The following is a 21,748-nucleotide window of genomic DNA, read 5'->3' as shown; positions in this document are numbered from 1 at the left end:
GACAATACACCACGGCAGGATTCCGCCACACACAGTCCTTGTATCTACAGGTTGTCACGACAACTAGTTTCCATGGCTGCTAGAAAAATGCGGCAGGTTCGTCCAATCACAACTCTGTATCCAGGAATTTCCCGTGTTCTTCATCACACATGACGCTTAGACTACAGAGCGGCGCAATGTACCTCAGTCTGCCTATTTCACCCCCCCACAGATGTACCCTTCTATAGGGGCTGTCATCCCCATCCTTCCTTCACCACCAGCAGAGTCATTGGCCCAGAACAAGGATATACCGTACAGATCTGGTGACCAGGACCACCCGAAATCGCCAAAACAAGACCAGAACCCAGAGCAGAGACTGTCCATGATACCCCAACCCACCCCCCTAGGAGATGACCCAATGTGACCACATCACCAGTATGGCAGAGATCCCCCAAACATGGCCAGAGGCTGGAGCAGAGACCTTCCATAATAATGACCCCCCCCCCATGCAGTAGAGAAGACCACACCTTTCAGGAGATCACATCACCAAACATGACCACATCCTGGAGACAGTCCATAATAACTTAACCCATCTCCCCTAGGATATGTCCCAGTGTAAACACATCACCAGTATGGCAGAGATCCCCAAACATGGCCCGAGGCTGGAGCAGAGACCTTCCACAATAATGCCCCCCCATGCTGTAGAGAAGACTTCATCCACTGTAACCCCCCCCCCCCCCCCAGGAGATCACATCACCAGTATGGCAGAGATCCCCCAAATATGGCCGAGGCTGGAGCAGAGACCTTCCACAATAATGCCCCCCCATGCTGTAGAGAAGACTTCATCCACTGTAACCCCCCCCCCCCCCAGGAGATCACATCACCAGTATGGCAGAGATCCCCCAAATATGGCCGAGGCTGGAGCAGAGACCTTAGAGCAAACTTCATCCAACATGACCCGCCCCCCAGGAGATCACATCACCAGTATGGCAGAGATCCCTCAAACATGGCCAGAGGCTGGAGCAGAGACCTTAGAGCAGACTTCATCCACTGTGACCCCCCCCCCCCCCCCCCCAGGAGATCACATCACCAGTATGGTAGAGATCACCCAAACATGGCTCGAGGCTGGAGCAGAGACCTTAGAGCAGACTTCATCCACTGTGATCCCCCCCCCCAGGAGATCACATCACCAGTATGGCAGAGATCCCCCAAACATGGCCCGAGGCTGGAGCAGAGACCTTAGAGCAGACTTCATCCACCATGACCCCCCCCCCCCCCACAGGAGATCACATCACCAGTATGGCAGAGATCCCCCAAACATGGCCAGAGACTGGAGCAGAGACTTTCCACAATAATGCCCCCCCCCCCATGCTGTAGAGAAGACTTCATCCGATGTGACCACACCCTTCAGGAGATCACATCACCAGTATGGTGGAGATCACCAAACATGACCACATCCTGGCTGAAACGGAGACCATCCATCATAACCCCCTAGCAAAGGAGAGATCACCCAAACATGATCAGAACGCCGAGCAGAGACAGTCCATAATAACTTAACCCATCCCCCCCAGGAGATGTCCCAGTGTGATCACATCACCAGTATGGTAGAGATCACCCAAACATGGCCCGAGGCTGGATCAGAGACCTTAGAGCAGACTTCATCCACCATGACCCCCCCCAGAAGATCACGTCACCAGTATGGTAGAGAACACCCAAACATGGCCCGAGGCTGGAGCAGAGACCTTAGAGCAGACTTCATCCATTGTGACCCCCCCCCCCCCAGGAGATCACATCACCAGTATGGCAGAGATCCCCCAAACATGGCCCGAGGCTGGAGCAGAGACCTTAGAGCAGACTTCATCCATTGTGACCCCCCCCCCCCCAGGAGATCACATCACCAGTATGGTAGAGATCACCCAAACATGGCTCGAGGCTGGAGCAGAGACCTTAGAGCAGACTTCATCCACTGTGACCCCCCCCCCCCCAGGAGATCACATCACCAGTACGGCAGAGATCCCCCAAACATGGCCCAAAGGCTGGAGCAGAGACCTTAGAGCAGACTTCATCCACTGTGACCCCCCCCCCCCCCCCAGGAGATCACATCACCAGTATGGTGGAGATCACCCAAACATGGCCTGAGGCTGGAGCAGAGACCTTAGAGCAGACTTCATCCACCATGACCCCCCCCCCCCCCAGGAGATCACATCACCAGTGTGGCAGAGATCCCCCAAACATGGCCCGAGGCTGGAGCAGAGACCTTAGAGCAGACTTCATCCACTGTGACCCCCCCCCCCCCCCAGGAGATCACATCACCAGTATGGTAGAGATCCCCCAAACATGACCACACTACAGAGCAGAGACCATCTATATTAGATCAACCCATCCCCCAAGGAGATGTCCCAGTGTGACCATGTCACCAGAAAACAAAAAAAAATTGTATATAAAATAGCAGACCCGGCTCAACACCTCACCAGGTGAGACTTCAGTAAACGTCACAGAACTCTACCTCTCCCCTGCACGCGTATCGCCAAGTGATGGGCTTCCTCAGTAGGCACTTTTATATACAGAGGACTGTTCACATTGTTATTTATTTATTGACTGTTTTTGGATACACTGAAGCAGTATATCAAATTCACAGAGAATTTTTATTTGCAGGACTGTTTACTTATCGATAGTTTTTGGGTATTATGATTCATTTATTTTGACCACTGGGCACTTAAACCCCCTTCCTAACCAGACCAATTTTCAGCTTTCGGGGCTCTCACATTTTTGAATGACAATTACTCAGTCATGCAACATTGTACCTATATGAAATTTTTGTCCTTTTTATTTTCACACAAAGAGCTTTCTTTTGGTGGTATTTAATCATCGCTAGGTTTATTTTTTGCGCTATAAAAAAACAAAAAAAAAAAACAAAAATGCATGTTTTTTTGTTTGTTATAAAATTTAGCAAATTACCATATATACTCGAGTATAAGCCGAGTTTTTCAGCACATTTTTTTGGGCTGAAAATGCCCCCCTTGGCTTATACTCGAGTCACTTTTTTGCGCCTGATCTCCCAGACTTTGGGGACCCGGTGCCAGCCGTAGGTCCCCTGGACCCCACTTGGCACACATATAGCCCCACTCGTCCTCTACAAGTGTGCAAAGTTTGTTGTCCGGGGGACATACGGCCAGTGAGCAGCAATTTTTCAAAGCCGGGCACCCCTTTCATAGACTCCCATGTTAAACTGTAATTTGTCTGGTAACTTTGGGTACCCGGTACCGGTCGGTCGTAGGTCCCCTGGACCTGGAACTTGGCACACATGTAGCCCCATTTCTCCTCTACAAGTGTGCAAAGTTTGTTGACTGGAGAATCTACGGCTGGGGAGCACCGATTTTTCAAAGCCGGGCACCCCTTCCATAGACTCCCATGTTAAACGTCAGTCTAGTCATGGGCACAGTGAGGCATGGACATCCTAGGCTTATACGCGAGTCAATGTGTTTTCCCATTTTTTTGTGGTAAAATTAGGTGGGTCGACTTATATTCGAGTATATACGGTGGTCATTTTTCTTCATAAACTTTGGCCAAAATTTATGCCGCTACACATCTTTGGTAAAAATAACCCAAACCAGTAGGTGTATATTATTTGGTCTTTGTGAAAGTTATAGAGTCCACAAGCTATGGTGCCAATCACTGAAAATTGATCACACCTGAAGTATTGAAGGCCTCTCTCATTTCTCGAGATTCTAACAAGCCAGGAAAGCACAAATGCCCCCCAAAATGACCCCCTTTGGAAAGAAGACATTCCAAGGTATTTAGTATAAGGCATGGCAAGTTTTTTTAAGTTGTATTTTTTCCCCCACAATTCTTTCGCAAAAAGCAAGATTTTTTTTTTCTTTTTCATAACATTTTTATATTAGCGGGTTATTTCACACACACACAGCATATGCATCGCACAAATTACACCCCAAAACACATTCTACTATTCCCGAGTAAGGCGATTCCACATGCGAGACTTTTACACAGCGTGGCCACATACAGAGGCCCAACATGCAGGGAGCACCTTCAGGCGTTATTGGAGCATAAATTACATATATCATTTCTTGACTACCTCTTGCACTGTTAAGGCCCTGGAGCACCAGGACAATGGAAACACACCAAAAATGGCCCAATTTTGGAAAGAAAACACCCCAATGTATAATCTATGAGGCATAATGAGTCTTTTGAACATGTCATTTTTTTTTTTTTTATACAAGTTTATGGAAAATGTGTAAAGAAAAAAAAAAAAGTTTAAACACAAAAGTTGTCCATTTATACAATATTTCCCCAAAAGAGATTCTCCTACTCCCGAGTATGGCGATACCACATGTGTGAGACTTTTGCACAGCCTGGCCATAGAGAGGCCCAACATGCAGGGAGCACCATCAGGCGTTCTAGGGGCATAAATGTCAAATCTAAGGGGGACTACCAATTACACTTTTGCGAGGCACTCTAGTGGCATGGATGAGAACTGATGTGGCATAGATGAGCTGTGGATGGGCGATGGCTCGGATGAACGAGTATGGCTGGGCACGACTGGGTGTGGATGGGCACAGCTGAGCATGGATGAATGAGCATTACCGATTAGGGATGGATGGCATGGCCAAGTATGGATGTGGCTACAATGGGCACAGATCAGCGCTGTGGTCACTACACATGCAGCCCACAGCGCTGCTGCACCCGATATCTCCCCTCTCCGCTTACACTGTACCGATCGGTACAGAGAGAGGAACCGGACAGACAGACACCAGTTTGTTTACGAGTGATCGCTCGGTCATTTGACCGAGAGATCACGTGGTAAAACGGCCGCTGTCAGTGGCCATTTACTGCGATCCACCGGACCCAGTGGTCACAGCTATTCGAGTGTGCGCCCCAGGGGGCCGCGATTCTGGCAGGACGTCAATGTACTCCCTCCCAGAGTTAGAGCCGTGCTGTAGCCGTCGCTCGGCTATGGCGTGGTCGTTAATATTTTATTTTGCTGCGCTACACAGAGAATATATTGTATATACTCAAGTAAAAGCCGACCCGAATATAAGCCGAGGTACCTAATTTTACCACAAAAAAAAAAAAATTTACTTGAGTATAAGCCTAGGGCAGTGATGGCGAACCTTGGCACCCCAGATGTTTTGGAACTACATTTCCCATGATGCTCAACTACACTAAGCATCATGGGAAATGTAGTTCCAAAACATCTGGGGTGCCAAGGTTCGCCATCACTGCCCTAGGGTGTCCATCTGCATGCCTCACTGAGCCCATGACTACACTTACGTTTAACATGGGAGTCTATGGAAGGGGTGCCCAGCTTTGGGGGGGGAGGGGGAGATTGGTGCTCCCCAGCCGTAGGTCCCCCAGACAGCAAACTTTGCACACTTGTAGAGGAGAACTGGGGCTGTGTGTGCCAAGTTTGGTACCGGGTCCCCAAAGCCCGGGAGATTAGGTGCAAAAAGGTGACTCAAGTATAAGCCCAGGGGGGCATTTTTCAGCACAAAAAAAAAAAAGTGCTGAAAAACTCGGCTTATATGTCTATCCTCCTAGGACTCTAGCACAAAAAAAAAATCATGAGGCATGCTGGGAGTAAGGAGGAATATACTGTGGCACCGTTTTTTTTTGTCAGTGTCCAGTCCTCCTGCAGGCGACAGTATAGCCCGAACGTATCTGAATCCCTGTGGCCCTCATCAGATGATAAATGGGGTGTATATCAGATAAGCTGGGTGCCTGTTGGTGCTCTATGTGAACAGCAGCCGAGTGTTCTGGGAAAATAAATGATAGAGGAAGATACACAGGAACTCCGACACCAGAAACTCATTGGACAAAACACGGCTCAACACACACATTGCTATAAAAGATAAAAATTTATTTCTTTCGATATGAATTAAATAACAAATCGACAGATAAAACTCTCTGCAGGATCTTCACATTTTTGGCCGGAACAGATTTCAATTCTCTGTACAAAAAAACATTTCCTCACCCACCTTACAAAAATATGTAATGCTTAAAAAAATAATAACTTCTCTGTACACAAAAAATGGAACAACAAAAACTCTTCAGATGAAAAACATAAAAAACAGACGACATGAGAACATACAAGACACACATGAGGCAGTTATGTTGACGTCAAAGCATATAGTGTGTGTGTGGGGGGAGGGGGAAATCACATTCGTCGTCCGCCATTCCTCTTCCTACTCTTATGGCGTCTCTAATAGCACCCGAGACGCCCGTACAATTCTGGAGGAACACGCAGAGGTAAGCGTCACCGTTATTTAAATAAATCGATTTCTTCTTCTATAAAAAAAAAAAGGAAGCTCCGAATTATTAGTAAAAAGTTAAAAATCAAGTTTAGATAAAAGCAATGTATAGAAGAGCCGCCGGCACTGGGAATACATTGTAGAGCCACTGACATGGGGCCCAAACTGGGAATACATTGTAGAGCCACTGACATGGGGCCCAAACTGGGAATACATTGTAGAGCCACTGACATGGGGATACATAAAAGAGCCGCTGACACGGGGCCCAGACTGGAGGATAGAGAAGTGCCGCTGGCATGGGGCCCAGACTGGAGGATAGAGAGAAGTGCCGCTGGCACGGGGCCCAGACTGGAGGATACATAAAAGAGCTGCTGACACGGGGCCCAGACTGGAGGATAGAGAAGTGCCGCTGGCATGGGGCCCAAACTGGGAATACATTGTAGAGCCACTGACATGGGGCCCAAACTGGGAATACATTGTAGAGCCACTGACATGGGGATACATAAAAGAGCCGCTGACACGGGGCCCAGACTGGAGGATAGAGAAGTGCCGCTGGCACAGGGCCCAGACTGGAGGATAGAGAAGTGCCGCTGGCACGGGGCCCAGACTGGAGGATAGAGAGAAGTGCCGCTGGCACGGGGCCCAGACTGGAGGATACATAAAAGAGCCGCTGACACGGGGCCCAGACTGGAGGATAGAGAAGTGCCGCTGGCACGGGGCCCAGACTGGAGGATAGAGAAGTGCCGCTGGCACGGGGCCCAGACTGGAGGATAGAGAAGTGCCGCTGGCACGGGGCCCAGACTGGAGGATAGAGAGAAGTGCCGCTGGCACGGGGCCCAGACTGGAGGATACATAAAAGAGCCGCTGACACGGGGCCCAGACTGGAGGATAGAGAGAAGTGCCGCTGGCACGGGGCCCAGACTGGAGGATACATAAAAGAGCCGCTGACACGGGGCCCAGACTGGAGGATAGAGAAGTGCCGCTGGCATGGGGCCCAGACTGGAGGATACAGAGAAGTGCCGCTGACATGGGGCCCAGACTGAGGATATATTGATGAGCCACCGACAAGGGGCCCAGACTGGGGATATAGAGAAGTGCCGCTGGCATGGGGCCCAGACTGGAGGATATAGAGAAGTGCCGCTGGCATGGGGCCCAGACTGGAGGATATAGAGAAGTGCCGCTGGCATGGGGCCCAGACTGGAGGATATAGAGAAGTGCCGCTGACATGGGGCCCAGACTGGAGGATATAGAGAAGTGCCGCTGGCATGGGGCCCAGACTGGAGGATATAGAGAAGTGCCGCTGGCATGGGGCCCAGACTGGAGGATACAGAGAAGTGCCGCTGGCATGGGGCCCAGACTGGAGGATACAGAGAAGTGCCGCTGATATGGGGCCCAGACTGGAGGATACAGAGAAGTGCCGCTGACATGGGGCCCAGACTGAGGATATATTGATGAGCCGCTGACATGGGGCCCAGACTGGAGGATATAGAGAAGTGCCGCTGACATGGGGCCCAGACTGAGGATATAGAGAAGTGCCGCTGACATGGGGATATATTGATGAGCCGCTGACACAGGGCCCAGACTGGAGGAAAGTGCCATATGATGGGGGTACAGTCCAGTCCTCCGAGGTCACACCCCCAGAGGGGAACTGACAGGAGCGCCGCCTTTGCTGGCCAGGGCCTGGGCTCGGCGCTTGGCCAGGCGGGATTTAGAGGGAGGAGACAGTCTCATGGAGCAAATCTTCTGGATTAAACTTTCACTGTCGTCACTCAGGTCGCTGTCATGTTGGGAAAGTTGGCGGTTCACTGCGATGGCTTCTGCTGCGAAGAGTGTGAGCTCCTTGGTGCTGCTGTTCCTGCAAGACAGAGACGTGTGATCACTTACACCCGCCACCAAGGGCAACACTGCGGCACCAATACCGAGCTCATCAGTGAAGACTTACCTCTGAAGAACCATCGGGGTGGGCAGTCCTCTCACCGGAGCATCCTAAAAAAATAAAAAAAAATAAAAAATAAAAAAAAAAAAGACACTGAAGAGGTGGGAACCAAAATACAACACGAGGGCAAAACACAGCGGGAGGAGAGGGCAGAAACCAAGGAAGGCGAGAGAACGGGAGGGGCAAAAAGAGTGGGGGAGGGGGAAGCCGGATCAGAGGCATTAGGAGGTAGATGGACAGAGCACAGAACACACAAACATACCCCAAGGATTGTCATTGAGAAGTGACAGGAGAAACAAGAGCAGTAGCAGGGTACAGCAGGATATCCAGCATCCCTTACCCCCTGCACCCACGGGTGCTGCAGAACCTGAGCAGCGCTGAGCCGAGCTTTGGCGTCCCGAACCAGCAGCTTGGAGATGAGATCTTTGGCGGGGTTGGAGATGTGCGACCAATCCTTCTCCGGAAATTCGTACTTCCCCTCCTGAATACTTTCAAAAAGCTCGTTCTAATAGTAAAACACGATGCAGAATAGTGTCAGCACCCTAGTATACAAACAGAGCAACAAGCTCACAGTCAGTCCCCCCAAATACAAGACCATGAGCCCACAGTCCCACCCCCCCCCCCAAATACAAGACCATGAGCCCACAGTCTTCCCCCCCCCTATAGATACAAGACAACAAGCCCAGTGTCCCCCCCCCCAAATACAAGACAACGAGCCCAGTGTCTGCCCGAAATGGACAATGAGCCCACAGCCCCCCCCAAATTCAAGACAATGTGATCAAAGTGACCCCCTCCTACCCACCCCAATATAAACTTGCAGTCACGAGCCCCCCCCCCCCCCCCAAATACAGGGCAATGAGCCCAGTGTCCCCCCCCCCCCCCAAATACAGGGCAATGAGCTTGCAGTGACCCCTCAACAAAACTCAGTCAGCCCCCCCCACCCAATACAGGATAATGAGCCCAGTCACTCCTCCGTCCCACTCCCCCCCCCCCCCTAAATACAGGACAATGAGCCATGTCCCCCTGCACCCCCAAATACAAGACAATGAGCCCCTCCTACCCACCCCAATACAAACTCAGGTCAGTGACCCCCTCCTTACATCTTAATCACCAGGTGGGACTGAAATTAGGATAATCAGATGGAAGTGACGGCTGATGTGCCTGGGGGGGTAGGAGGAGGTCACACCTATGGCAATCGGTACATACAGAGCGGTGAGCCTGTGCTCGGTGTACAGTACCTGGCACACTTTGCAGACCTCTCCTCGGTCCCAGCCACAGTCCGCTCCGCAGTTGCCCACAAAGGGAGGGTATCCGCTCAGCATGATGTACAATATGACCCCCAGACTCCACAAGTCGCAGCGCTTGTCATAGAACGTGGCCTCATCCGTGAAGACTTCCACCACCTCTGGAGCCATGTATTCCGCCGAGCCGCACTGCAAGAGAAGACCGGACATGCGTCAAAGACAGGAGGGAACCCACCGAACAACGACTGCCCATACCGAAACCCACCCAACAACGTACAACTGCCCATACCGGACCCCACCCAACAGCGACTGCCCATACCGGAACCCACCCAACAGCGACTGCCCATACCGGAACCCACCCAACGACTGGGATCTGAACCTGCGACCTCTGCCAGCAACTCTTCTTGCCAAGCCAACTGGAATTCTGGACAATTCCTTGAACAACTCGGTCTTTAACTTTGAACTCTTTACTCCTACCATGAACTATGCAAGCCATGTCTCTGCACTTCCTGTTTGCCAGATTATTGTGCTCTTCGCCAGCTAATATCTCGCTCCTTTGTGTACCTGTAGCTGTCCATATCCCCACCAACACTTGTTACCAACCTTTGGCTTTTTCTTTGACTATGCTCCCACTTGTTACTGACCTTTGGCTCATTTACCGACTTTGCTTCCTCTACCGACTATATCTGCTACTGGACCCCAGATTGCTCACCTTCTGGTGGGGCGATTCTGAGGACCACGACCTGCTACCAACACCCATCCCCCACCATCAGGGGCTCTGGGGAACACAGGCCAGTGCTTAGACCGCACCCCTTAGGTGATGCTGCATCAACCACCAGGGTGATCTGTGGGAGCCTCTCTGCTTCTATAGTTACTGGTCCCTGACCGTTGTTCAGACTAACCCAGGAGGGAACCCATCCAACAACAGCGGTCCAGACTAATCCAGGGTTAATATTACTGACACCAATGCTGAAATTTTGGGAGTTGAGGCGTCTTATCGTTTGTTCATTTTGAATGGGCTGCCTAACCGGATGCAATGCAGGAAAAATTCACTGCCATTTTGCGAAGTGTCAGGGGGCCACACATGAGGCCGTTTATCATTTTCAAGTTGACCACCACTGATCAGCCAGCTCCCAGGACATAAAGAGAGCTTCAATCTATTCCCTGTGTAATGCTCCCATCACTCCAACCGATAACCAATTCCTTCTCTTCCAGTCAACCAGGATCAGTTCTCTTCCAGTCAACCAGGACCACACTTCACCCCCCCAGAAACAACTGGATGCCGCCACCATCACCCCGGCACCTACCCTCTGCCACTCGTCTTCCCCCCATCTCACTACTTCTACTGGGTAGTGATGGTAATCTCCCCCCCATTATTAATGAGCTCACTCATCTCCGCCACACTCTTGCCCTCCATAAATATCAGGATGTTATGAAGTCAGTCTCAACCAGGGTTTGGGGGGGGGGGGGAGAAAAAAGGGGGGCTAGGAAAGACGGGAAGGAGGGGAGAGGTGCCGTTTGAACCCCCTCTAGCGTCCGAAAAGGGGTAATGCCAGCAATGCGCCTCTGCGGTATAGCCGCGGTTTCCCATTGCTTTCAATGGGAAGGAGCAGTAAACACACTGCTACAAAGATGGTACTACCAGGACTTTTGGAGCTCCAGTGTGAAAGCCCCTAGGGTTGGTTTGCAGGCGCCATCTTTAGCGCAATAGTAACAGTAAAAATTAAAGTGAAACCCAAGCAGCTTATTTGAGAGAAGAAGAAGAAGAAAAAAAAAAAAGAAGAAGAAGAAGAAGAAAAAAAAAAAAAAAAAAAAGACCAGTGTGGGAATATTTACTAAACTGACAGCTTATTATTCTAAATAGGAAACCTTCATTTTGTTTGCAATGATTAAACATTTTAACTACCAGCGAGAATAAGTCCTTATATTTAAAGAGCACCTGTCATTTCAGATCCATCATGGCAGCGCCCGTTAGTGGTTGTCCAATCACCCGCTGCCGCCACCTCCCTCACCTTGTTGTGTCGCTGCCGCATCACCAGCCGTCCCATTAAAGTAAATAGGACCGACGGTGAGCCAACAGGCGGGGGGGCAGAGGAGGAGCCAACAGGCGGGGGGGCAGAGGAGGAGCCAACAGGCGGGGGGGCAGAGGAGGAGCCAACAGGCGGGGGGGGCAGAGGAGGAGCCAACAGGCGGGGGGGCAGAGGAGGAGCCAACAGGCGGGGGGGCAGAGGAGGAGCCAACAGGCGGGGGGGCAGAGGAGGAGCCAACAGGCGGGGGGGCAGAGGAGGAGCCAACAGGCGGGGGGGCAGAGGAGGAGCCAACAGGCGGGGGGGCAGAGGAGGAACGGGGGCAGAGGAGGAGCGGGGGCAGAGGAGGACAGTCATTTTACAAATTAGGATTTAAATCAAATCCACCCTGGTCTCAACCTAACAAATACAGAATTCTGTTGGCAGCCAGCAGATGGCGATCTGACGGCACATGTAGGAGGCTGCTGTCAATATGGATCAAAGAGTTAATTTATCAGATATATGAAGGCCAAAATGATGAGCTCAGCTCCACCCACAACTCCTCCCCATTAGTGTACGTGGACCAGAACTGCACAAAGACCCACCCACCTCACGCAGAGACCCACCCACATTCCAGACCATAGAGCCCCACATCATACTAGGGATGGCTGCACTTACCGGAGTGGTGAGCTCGGGGGTGGTGATGGGCGTGCACGCGCTGTTCAGCTTCACTCCGCTTCCGAGGTCAAAGTCACAGATCTTCACCGGTGACACCTGAAAATCACATGGGAAGTTATTTCACAATGTGACCGCCGAGCAACCAATCCGCAGCACAGAAAGATGAAATACAATTCTTTTTTTTTTTTTTTTTCCAAAAGATTTTTATTGAAAATTTTTCCATCAATAACATACAGGGAATGGGAATAGTAATAGTAATAGTAATAGTAAGCAGTTTACAGTCAGTGTGTTGTAACAGCATGAGGAAGTCAATACAGGTTAACATTAAAACTATCAATAGCATTAAGAGTGTAGAATCAGTATTCCTTGTTTCGTAACCAGTGTTACAAATTCACTGGGTCAACCGTGTCCGTCAGAAAGCCAAGATCAACGAGGGGAGGGGGGGATAGGGGGCGTAGGTGACCCTACTACTGGATCAACAGGGTAATGGACCTGTGTGCGTCGGCACCTCTGCTGCCCACCCCGATAGGGATCAAGCTGTGGGCAGGAGGGTACCTGTGGAGTTACACCCAGGTGGGTATCTAACCAGGACCGTTATGGTACAAGTCTTCTTAATCTTAGTCCATAGAAAGTGCAAGCAAAGGGGCAGTAGCAGCCCTCACAGGAGTTTAACTAAAGGTCGGCTTGGGCCAAGAAGGGAGAGATCCATCAGGGTAAGTTATCTAAGGGCTAGTCGAGTGTGCGGTAGCACATTTCAGTAGGACAGGAAGGGGCTCAGCAGATCAGGGAGGGAGAAAAGAGGGGGGGAGGGCAGGTCAGGGTGGGTGTGGCCGTGAGAGTGTTTGGGAGACCGCACATCCGACCGTATGTGGGAGCTATTGTGTGGCAGGGGATGCAGGAGAGGCAACCGGACAAAGGGTGTCTTTGTAGTGCGTCCAGCAGGACCACGTGTGCCTAAACTTTTCTTGTGTATCCTTGGCTTGGTGAATAATCTTCTCCATCTCTTCGATTCTCTTGACCCTAGACCGCCAGTCGTCCAGGGTGGGGGGGAGAGGGTCTTTCCATTTGGTAGGTATGCATTGTGTGGCGGCATTTATGAGGTGCAAGATCAGGGATTTGTGATAAACCGATTTAGGCAGGGAGGTGTGGTGGAGTAAGTATTGTGCCGGCGAGTAGTCGGGTGAGTAGGTGGTTATGCTAGAGATAAGGTCATGTACCCCTTTCCAGAATGGTTGGATCATCGGACAATCCCACCATACGTGTAGGAGGGTGCCCTCAGCCGAGGAGCACCTCCAACACGTAGCCGGGACGTGAGGGTAGATTTTGTGGAGCTTGTCCGGGGTCCTGTACCAACGAGAATAGAGCTTAAACCTGTTCTCCTGGGCTGACACATTGATTGATCCTTTGTGGACGTGCAGCCACACCGAAATACAATTCTTACCTTGTCCTCATATTGGCACAAAATGTTTTCTGGCTTCAGGTCCCGATGTGCGATTCCTAAAAGATGGAAATCATCATCAAGATCGACACACACTTTTATAGTGAGCTGGGGGTCGGTAGCGGGGCGAGGGCACTTTCAGGTACAGATAGCAGTCCAGTGACATTTACAGGACTATATTAGGGTTACACTGAGAGACATTTTTTTTTATTGGCGAGTACCGATACTTTGAGGTGCGATTTGCATCCTTTCAAAATGAAGGGGCGCAAAACGCACTGCAAAGAGTCACATTCAATTTGAACAGTAATGTGGTGCAATTCCTGTCGCGCCTGTGTGATCCCAGGCTTGTCAGTGACTTAGGCCCGGGGATCATACAGGGTTGGTGCGGGAAACTGCATGCGATTCAGGCAGGAATTGCACCACACTCCTGCATAAATTGCATGCGATTTAAAAAAAAAAATTCCATTTGCGATGTGCAAATCCTGAACGGGACTCCTCCAGACTCCCTGTGAGTCCCTCTCTGGGGGGGGGGCAGCGGTTTTGCAACAAAAGACAAGCGACACACATGGCACAAATGGGCGCTTTTCTACTTGCACTGAATATTGGGTGTGGCTAAAACAAAATTGCAATTCCACAGAATCAGAGCCGAAGTCCATATTATAGAAACTAAAGCCGCCCACCACCGACCCCTGAACGGCCTTCCCAGAAGAGGTGAAGCTGTTATAGCTGCAAAGGGCGGAGCCAACTCAATATTAAACCCTCCAGACTAAAACTGGGATGTCATTACAGTTCATGTGCGTGTAAAGGCAGGCGTCCCAATACTTTTGGTATTATAGTGTATTTGCACACAGCGTCAGTGTGAAGCTGATCTGACGCTCTCAGCACTTGTATACACAGCCGCCCCCTCCCCCCATCTTACCTTTTGTATGGAGGAAGTCCAGAGCCAATGCAATATCCCGGACCACCGTACTCGCCTCCATCTCATTAAAGTGCTTCCTCCTCTGGATGTGCGACAGTATGGAGCCTGGAGGACAGAAATGATGACGTCAGAACGGAAATCACAAAATTACCAACAATCAACAGAACAATGACCCAATACTGAGCCAGTACCCACCCAATACTGAGCCAGTACCCACCCAATACTGAGCCAGTACCCACCCAATACTGAGCCATACCGATCCATTACCCACCCAATACTGAGCCATACCGATCCCAATACAAACCCCCATACCGATCCATTACCCACCCAATACTGAGCCAGTACCCACCCAATACTGAGCCATACCGATCCCAATACAAACCCCCATACCGATCCATTACCCACCCAATACTGAGCCAGTACCCACCCAATACTGAGCCATACCGATCCCAATACAAACCCCCATACCGATCCATTACCCACCCAATACTGAGCCAGTACCCACCCAATACTGAGCCATACTGAGCCATACCGATCCCAATACAAACCCCCATACCGATCCATTACCCACCCAATACTGAGCCAGTACCCACCCAATACTGAGCCATACCGATCCCAATACCAAGCCCCATACCGATCCCAATACAAACCCCCATACCGATCCATTACCCACCCAATACTGAGCCAGTACCCACCCAATACTGAGCCATACCGATCCATTACCCACCCAATACCGATCCCAATACCAACCCCCATACCGATCCCAATACTAATCCAGTACCCACCCAATACAAACCCCCATACTGACCCGATACCAACCCCCATACCGATCCCAATACAAACCCCCATACCGATCCATTACCCACCCAATACTGAGCCAGTACCCACCCAATACTGAGCCATACCGATCCCAATACAAACCCCCATACCGATCCATTACCCACCCAATACTGAGCCAGTACCCACCCAATACTGAGCCATACTGAGCCATACCGATCCCAATACAAACCCCCATACCGATCCATTACCCACCCAATACTGAGCCAGTACCCACCCAATACTGAGCCATACCGATCCATTACCCACCCAATACCAAGCCCCATACCGATCCCAATACCAAGCCAGTATCCACCCAATACCAACCCCCATACCGATCCCAATACTAATCCAGTACCCACCCAATACAAACCCCCATACTGACCCGATACCAACCCCCATACCGATCCCAATACAAACCCCCATACCGATCCCAATACAAACCCCCATACTGACCCATTACCCACCCAATACCGACCCCCACACTGATCTTTTACCCACCCAATACCGATCCATACTGACACAATACTAATCAATTAGTGACCCAATACTGATCCATACCCCCATATTCATCCAATACCGATCCCCAAACTGATCCATTACCCACCAAACACTGATCCACAACCCATCCAACACAGATCCACATACTGATCCATTACCCACCCAATACTGATCCATACCGACCCAATAGGGAGCCTTAACCACCCAATACCGATCCACATACTGATCCATTACCCACCCAACACCGACCCATTACTGATCCCCATATCGACCCATTACCCACCCAATACTGATCCAACACGAAGCAATATCGATCCCCCATACTGACCCATTACACACGGAGAGTCAGAACAGGATCACAGGAGGCAAAAAAATAAAAAATAGAAGTCGTAGCCAACGAGTGATCATCCCCCTCCATCCCGGGTATATCTAGGGTCAGACCGCCGGCACACACACTACTCTACCACCACGTCTAATCTACAAGCCAAGATGTTTGTGTTTTCTGCAACCAGCAGATGGCGCCATAGGAGAGCGTTCTCCATTGCCGATTCCTCTGCATTCCCCAGAGTCTGACGCTCCACCAGTGAACTTTGTTTTCTGCCATTAATCCGAGAACCGGAGTCACCGGACGCGACTCACCTCCTCGCAGCTTCTCAAACACCAGATAGAAGCGAGTGTCGTCTTCACAGAACTCGATTAATTCCAGAATATTCCTGAGGAGTGAAAAAAGAAGGTGAACGTCAACCACCAAGAACAATCGCTCACTCCGCCCACAACATCCAGAGCGCCCGCCCACTCACTCTGCTCATTAGATAGAAAAGCAACCCCAAGGATTCACAACATACCAATCAGCCAGCCTTATCCACCCACATCCCCATCTGCTCCCACATGCACAACCTACCACATCCAATCCCACATGCAACACCCCCCCCCCCCCCCCCCCCCCGGGTGCAGAGAAGACAATCACTGAGCAATGTGAATGGTCAATTTAAGGCCTCCTGTTTGTGAGAGTCGCACCATGTCCGGGTTTCACATTCAGACATGACGATGGACTCTATGGGGCCACAATACCCTCACATGGGACTGCAGGGGAAAAAAAAAAAAAAAAAGTGGGAAAGGATTTTCCATCCATTGTCTGCTCTCCAGGACCCCTGTTGCTGGGATTCCCCTTCACTTCCTGTTCCAGTGACACTCAGAAGATGTGACTTGCCCTAGACAGGAAGTGAGGGTACGGCAGTAAAGACCTGAAAGAGGGTCTCACCTTTCCATCCAAGAAAAAAACAAAAAAAAAAAAAAAAACCCACTGCTAGAATTCCAATTTGAAAAAAAAAAAAAAAAAAAAAAAAAAATTAAAAAAAATATCAATAAACCGGAGAACGGTCAGAGTCCATGGCAACCTGATCGCCTCCATGCCCAACAGGGAAGGTAAGAAGGGGGATTGGCTGTTATGGACACTCAGTGATCAGACAGAAATACATCCTGTGTGCGTCCCAAATACCGACCCCCAAACATCAGACACTATTTCTATAACTGAGGTTATTACTTGTTGCCTTGACACTGATACAAAGTCTCCACTTCCCGGAAAACTCGACTGCGGCTGTGTCCCGCCGCCTTCTCCACGATCTGCAGAGGGGGACAAGAGGTCAGACAGGTCCCCGGACAAACCACCAGAGGGAGACAAAGAGCACAACACCCAGACCGACCCATGCCCCCTCCGACCCCCGCCAACCGCCTTCCCCAACCCAACCCCTGCCAATCACCTTCCCCACCCCGACCAACCACCTTCCCCACTCCAACCACCTTCCCCACCCCGATCAACTAGCTGCCAACCACCATGACCCACCCGCCACCTCGACCCCCTTCCCCACCAACCAACCTCCTTCCCCACCCCAACCAGCTATCTGCCAACCACCAACCCCACGCCATGACCCCCACCAACCACCTTCCCCACTCCCGACAATCACCTTCCCCACCCCGACTAGCTATCCGCCAACCCCACTCCAACCACCTTCCCCAACCAACTAGCCTCCAACCACCTTCCACACCATGACCCACCCGCCACCTCGACCCCCTTCCCCACCAACCAACCTCCTTCCCAACCAGCTATCTGCCAACCACCAACCCCACGCCATGACCCCCACCAACCACCTTCCCCACTCCCGACAATCACCTTCCCGACCAGCTATCCGCCAACCCCACTCCAACCACCTTCCCCAACCAACTAGCCACCAACCACACCATGACCAACCCCCCCCCCCGACCCCCACCAACCACCTTCCCCACCCTGAGCAGCTATCCGCCAACCACCAACCCCACGCCATGACCCCCACCAACCACTTTCCCCACTCCCGACAATCACCTTCCCCACCCCGAGCAGCTATCCGCCAACCCCACCCCAACCACCTTCCACACCATGACCAACCCCCCCCCCCCCCCCCCCCGACCCCCCACCAACCACCTTCCCCGATACATTCAGTAAACGTGTGTAGTGTCACCTTCACGGCGTAATCCTTCCCAGTCTGGAGGCTGACACATCCCTGAACCTTGGCGTACGCTCCTTCCCCCAACAGCTCATCAGTCAGCTGGTACGAGTCTGCCAACAAAAACATTCCAAAAATCAGAGCAGAGAAAGCATTGGGGGGGGGGGGGGGGGGGATAGATGTGAAGTGGATGGCAACCAATCAGCTGCTATCTTCAAGCCGATTGGTTTCCATACACAGAGCTTCCGATTCCGGCTGCTCCAGTTTTGATAAATTCCTCCAACAACCAATCTCTTCCCTGAGAGACAACCCCCCGGGGGGCAGAGAGAGGAGAGACGCAACCCCCCGGGGGGCAGAGAGAGGAGAGACGCAACCCCCCGGGGGGCAGAGAGAGGAGAGACGCAACCCCCCGGGGGGCAGAGAGAGGAGAGACGCAACCCCCCGGGGGGCAGAGAGAGGAGAGACGCAACCCCCCGGGGGGCAGAGAGAGGAGAGACGCAACCCCCCGGGGGGCAGAGAGAGGAGAGACGCAACCCCCCGGGGGGCAGAGAGAGGAGAGACGCAACCCTCCGGGGGGCAGAGAGAGGAGAGACGCAACCCCCCGGGGGGCAGAGAGAGGAGAGACGCAACCCTCCGGGGGGCAGAGAGAGGAGAGACAACCCTTCGGGGGGCAGAGAGGATGGAGATAAGTTTCTGGCCAAGGTGAGGACCTCGAACTGAACACCAGACGTCATTTTCACAAACCTGCAAACTTCCCGGTGAAGCTGTCCGCCGCTCGGGTCCTCCGCTTCTTCTTCTTCCGTTTCCCGGGGTCATCTATCGGGATGGGCTGACTTCTCACCATTTCTGTGCCAAAACAGAAGAAAGGCGTCACCGTGCGCCATCACCAGAGGAGGCGACCGCAAGATTTCCCTCCCCACTTTCCTGACCTCACAGAGTCTACCCCCAGGATCCCCAACTTCTCCTGACCTCACAGAGCCCCCCCCCCCCCCAGGATCCCCAACTTCTCCTGACCTCACAGAGCCCCCCTCCCCCCAGGATCCCCAACTTCTCCTGACCTCACAGAGCCCCCCTCCCCCCCCAGGATCCCCAACTTCTCCTGACCTCACAGAGCCCCCTTCCCCCCAGGATCCCCAACTTCTCCTGACCTCACACAGAGCTCCCCCAGGATCCCCAACTTCTCCTGACCTCACACAGAGCCCCCCCCCCCCCAGGATCCCCAACTTCTCCTGACCTCACAGAGAGCCTCCCTTCCCCCCCCAGGATCCACGACCTCACACAGAGCTCCCCCAGGATCCCCAACTTCTCCTGACCTCACAGAGCCCCCTCCCCCCAGGATCCCCAACTTCTCCTGACCTCACAGAGCCCCCTCCCCCCAGGATCCCCAACTTCTCCTGACCTCACAGAGCCCCCTCCCCCCAGGATCCCCAACTTCTCCTGACCTCACAGAGCCCCCCTCCCCCCAGGATCCACGACCTCACACAGAGCTCCCCCAGGATCCCCAACTTCTCCTGACCTCACAGAGCCCCCTCCCCCCAGGATCCCCAACTTCTCCTGACCTCACAGAGCCCCCTCCCCCCAGGGTCCCCAACTTCTCCTGACCTCACAGAGCCCCCTCCCCCCCAGGATCCCCAACTTCTCCTGACCTCACAGAGCCCCCCTTCCCCCACAGGATCCCCAACTTCTCCTGACCTCACACAGCCCCCCCCCCCAGGATCCCCAACTTCTCCTGACCTCACACAGCCCCCCTCCCCCCAGGATCCCCAACTTCTCCTGACCTCACACAGCCCCCCTCCCCCCAGGATCCCCAACTTCTCCTGACCTCACAGAGCCCCCCACCCTCAGGATCCCCAACTTCTCCTGACCTCACAGAGCCCCCCCCCCCCAGGATCCCCAACTTCTCCTGACCTCACAGAGCCCCCCCCAGGATCCCCAACTTCTCCTGACCTCACAGAGCCCCCTTCCCCCCAGGATCCCCAACTTCTCCTGACCTCACAGAGCCCCCTCCCCCCCCCAGGATCCCCAACTTCTCCTGACCTCACAGAGCCCCCTCCCCCCAGGATCCCCAACTTCTCCTGACCTCACAGAGCCCCCTCCCCCCAGGATCCCCAACTTCTCCTGACCTCACAGAGCCCCCCCCCTCCCCCCAGGATCCCCAACTTCTCCTGACCTCACAGAGCCCCCCCCCTCCCCCCCAGGATCCCCAACTTCTCCTGACCTCACAGAGCCCCCCCCCCCTCCCCCCAGGATCCCCCACCTCACAGAGCCCCCTTCCCCCCAGGATCCCCAACTTCTCCTGACCTCACAGAGCCACCCCCTTCCCCCCAGGATCCCCCACCTCAGAGCCCCCTCCCCCCCAGGATCCCCAACTTCTCCTGACCTCCCAGAGCCCCCCTCCCCCCCAGGATCCCCAACTTCTCCTGACCTCACAGAGCCCCCCCCCCTTCCCCCCAGGATCCCCCACCTCACAGAGCCCCCTTCCCCCCAGGATCCCCAACTTCTCCTGACCTCACAGAGCCCCCCCCCTTCCCCCCAGGATCCCCCACCTCACAGAGCCCCCTCCCCCCCAGGATCCCCGACTTCTCCTGACCTCACAGAGCCCCCTCCCCCCGAGGATCCCCAACTTCTCCTGACCTCACAGAGCCCCCTTCCCCCAGGATCCCCAACTTCTCCTGACCTCACAGAGCCCCCTTCCCCCCCCAGGATCCCCAACTTCTCCTGACCTCACAGAGCCCCCTCCCCCCCAGGATCCCCAACTTCTCCTGACCTCACAGAGCCCCCTCCCCCCCAGGATCCCCAACTCCTCCTGACCTCCCAGATCCCCCCCAGGGGCCCCGACTTTTCCTGACCTCACAGAGCCCCAGGAGGGGACACAGTCCGGAAGTGAATCTCCCCTCTGGGGGTCACAGTCTGTACAGTGTCCAGGGGGCCCCCCCCATACCCGGAAGTACAGACCATTCCCGGGAGAGTCATCATTTTGACGGGGGACGGAAGAGCGGACCCCCCCTCCCCATACCCTCCCGGAGATAATACACCCGGATCCCCTACCCCCCCTCCTTACCTGCCGGCATCAGTCGGGTCACCGGGTGACACAGAGACTCTCCGACTCGTCCAGCAGCTCCCGCACTCTGCACTCAGACCCCGCCTATTTCTCTGATAGTCATACCTCGGTCTCCCCCCGCCCTTTCCTACCGGCTGTCTGCCTACGTTCTCACTCCTGATTGGTTGGGTGAGTAGGCGGAATTCTCACACCCGGAAGTGTCGCCGCCGAGGTGACGGAGGGCTCCGCTAGACAACCAAGAATATGGCCGCCGAGAGCAAAATGGGGAGATGGAGAAGACCCGCCCCGGAAATCAAGTCTTCACTATGAATGTTTATTCTCCTCAGATAACTAAATACTGCTCACCACCCACATCTCCTGAGAGCACTGCATGAGGGGGGCCAGAGGGCCTACATTTTGTATGAAAGGCGCAGAGTCTGGGTGT

The 21,748-nt window shown here is 53.0% G+C and overlaps 1 protein-coding gene across 2 annotated transcripts; it reads right to left on the bottom strand.

Annotated features, from left to right (window-relative positions):
- Window positions 1-7,315: 7,315 nt before the first annotated feature.
- Window positions 7,316-21,442, bottom strand: MKNK1 (MAPK interacting serine/threonine kinase 1). Of its 2 annotated transcripts, none has more exons than XM_040360937.1 (12): window positions 21,325-21,442; window positions 19,008-19,109; window positions 18,279-18,376; window positions 17,327-17,406; window positions 16,423-16,496; window positions 14,467-14,571; window positions 13,551-13,606; window positions 12,110-12,205; window positions 9,420-9,614; window positions 8,444-8,686; window positions 8,188-8,231; window positions 7,316-8,100 (listed from the first exon to the last, which is right to left on the bottom strand). In XM_040360937.1, exons 1-12 carry the CDS (start codon window positions 21,332-21,334, stop codon window positions 7,875-7,877), a joined length of 1,329 nt encoding a protein of 442 aa, XP_040216871.1. In that variant the 5' UTR covers window positions 21,335-21,442; the 3' UTR covers window positions 7,316-7,874. The 2 variants fall into 2 exon arrangements, with proteins under 2 accessions (XP_040216871.1, XP_040216872.1); XM_040360938.1 differs by having other exon boundaries at window positions 7,317-8,100; window positions 8,522-8,686; window positions 21,325-21,441.
- Between the last annotated feature and the right edge of the window lie 306 nt (window positions 21,443-21,748).

This window comes from Rana temporaria, chromosome 7 (genome assembly GCF_905171775.1).
Source record: "Rana temporaria chromosome 7, aRanTem1.1, whole genome shotgun sequence".
Taxonomy (NCBI): domain Eukaryota; kingdom Metazoa; phylum Chordata; class Amphibia; order Anura; family Ranidae; genus Rana; species Rana temporaria.
The sequence above is the reverse complement of the archived record's forward strand: the minus strand, read 5'-3'. Positions and strand labels throughout refer to the sequence as shown.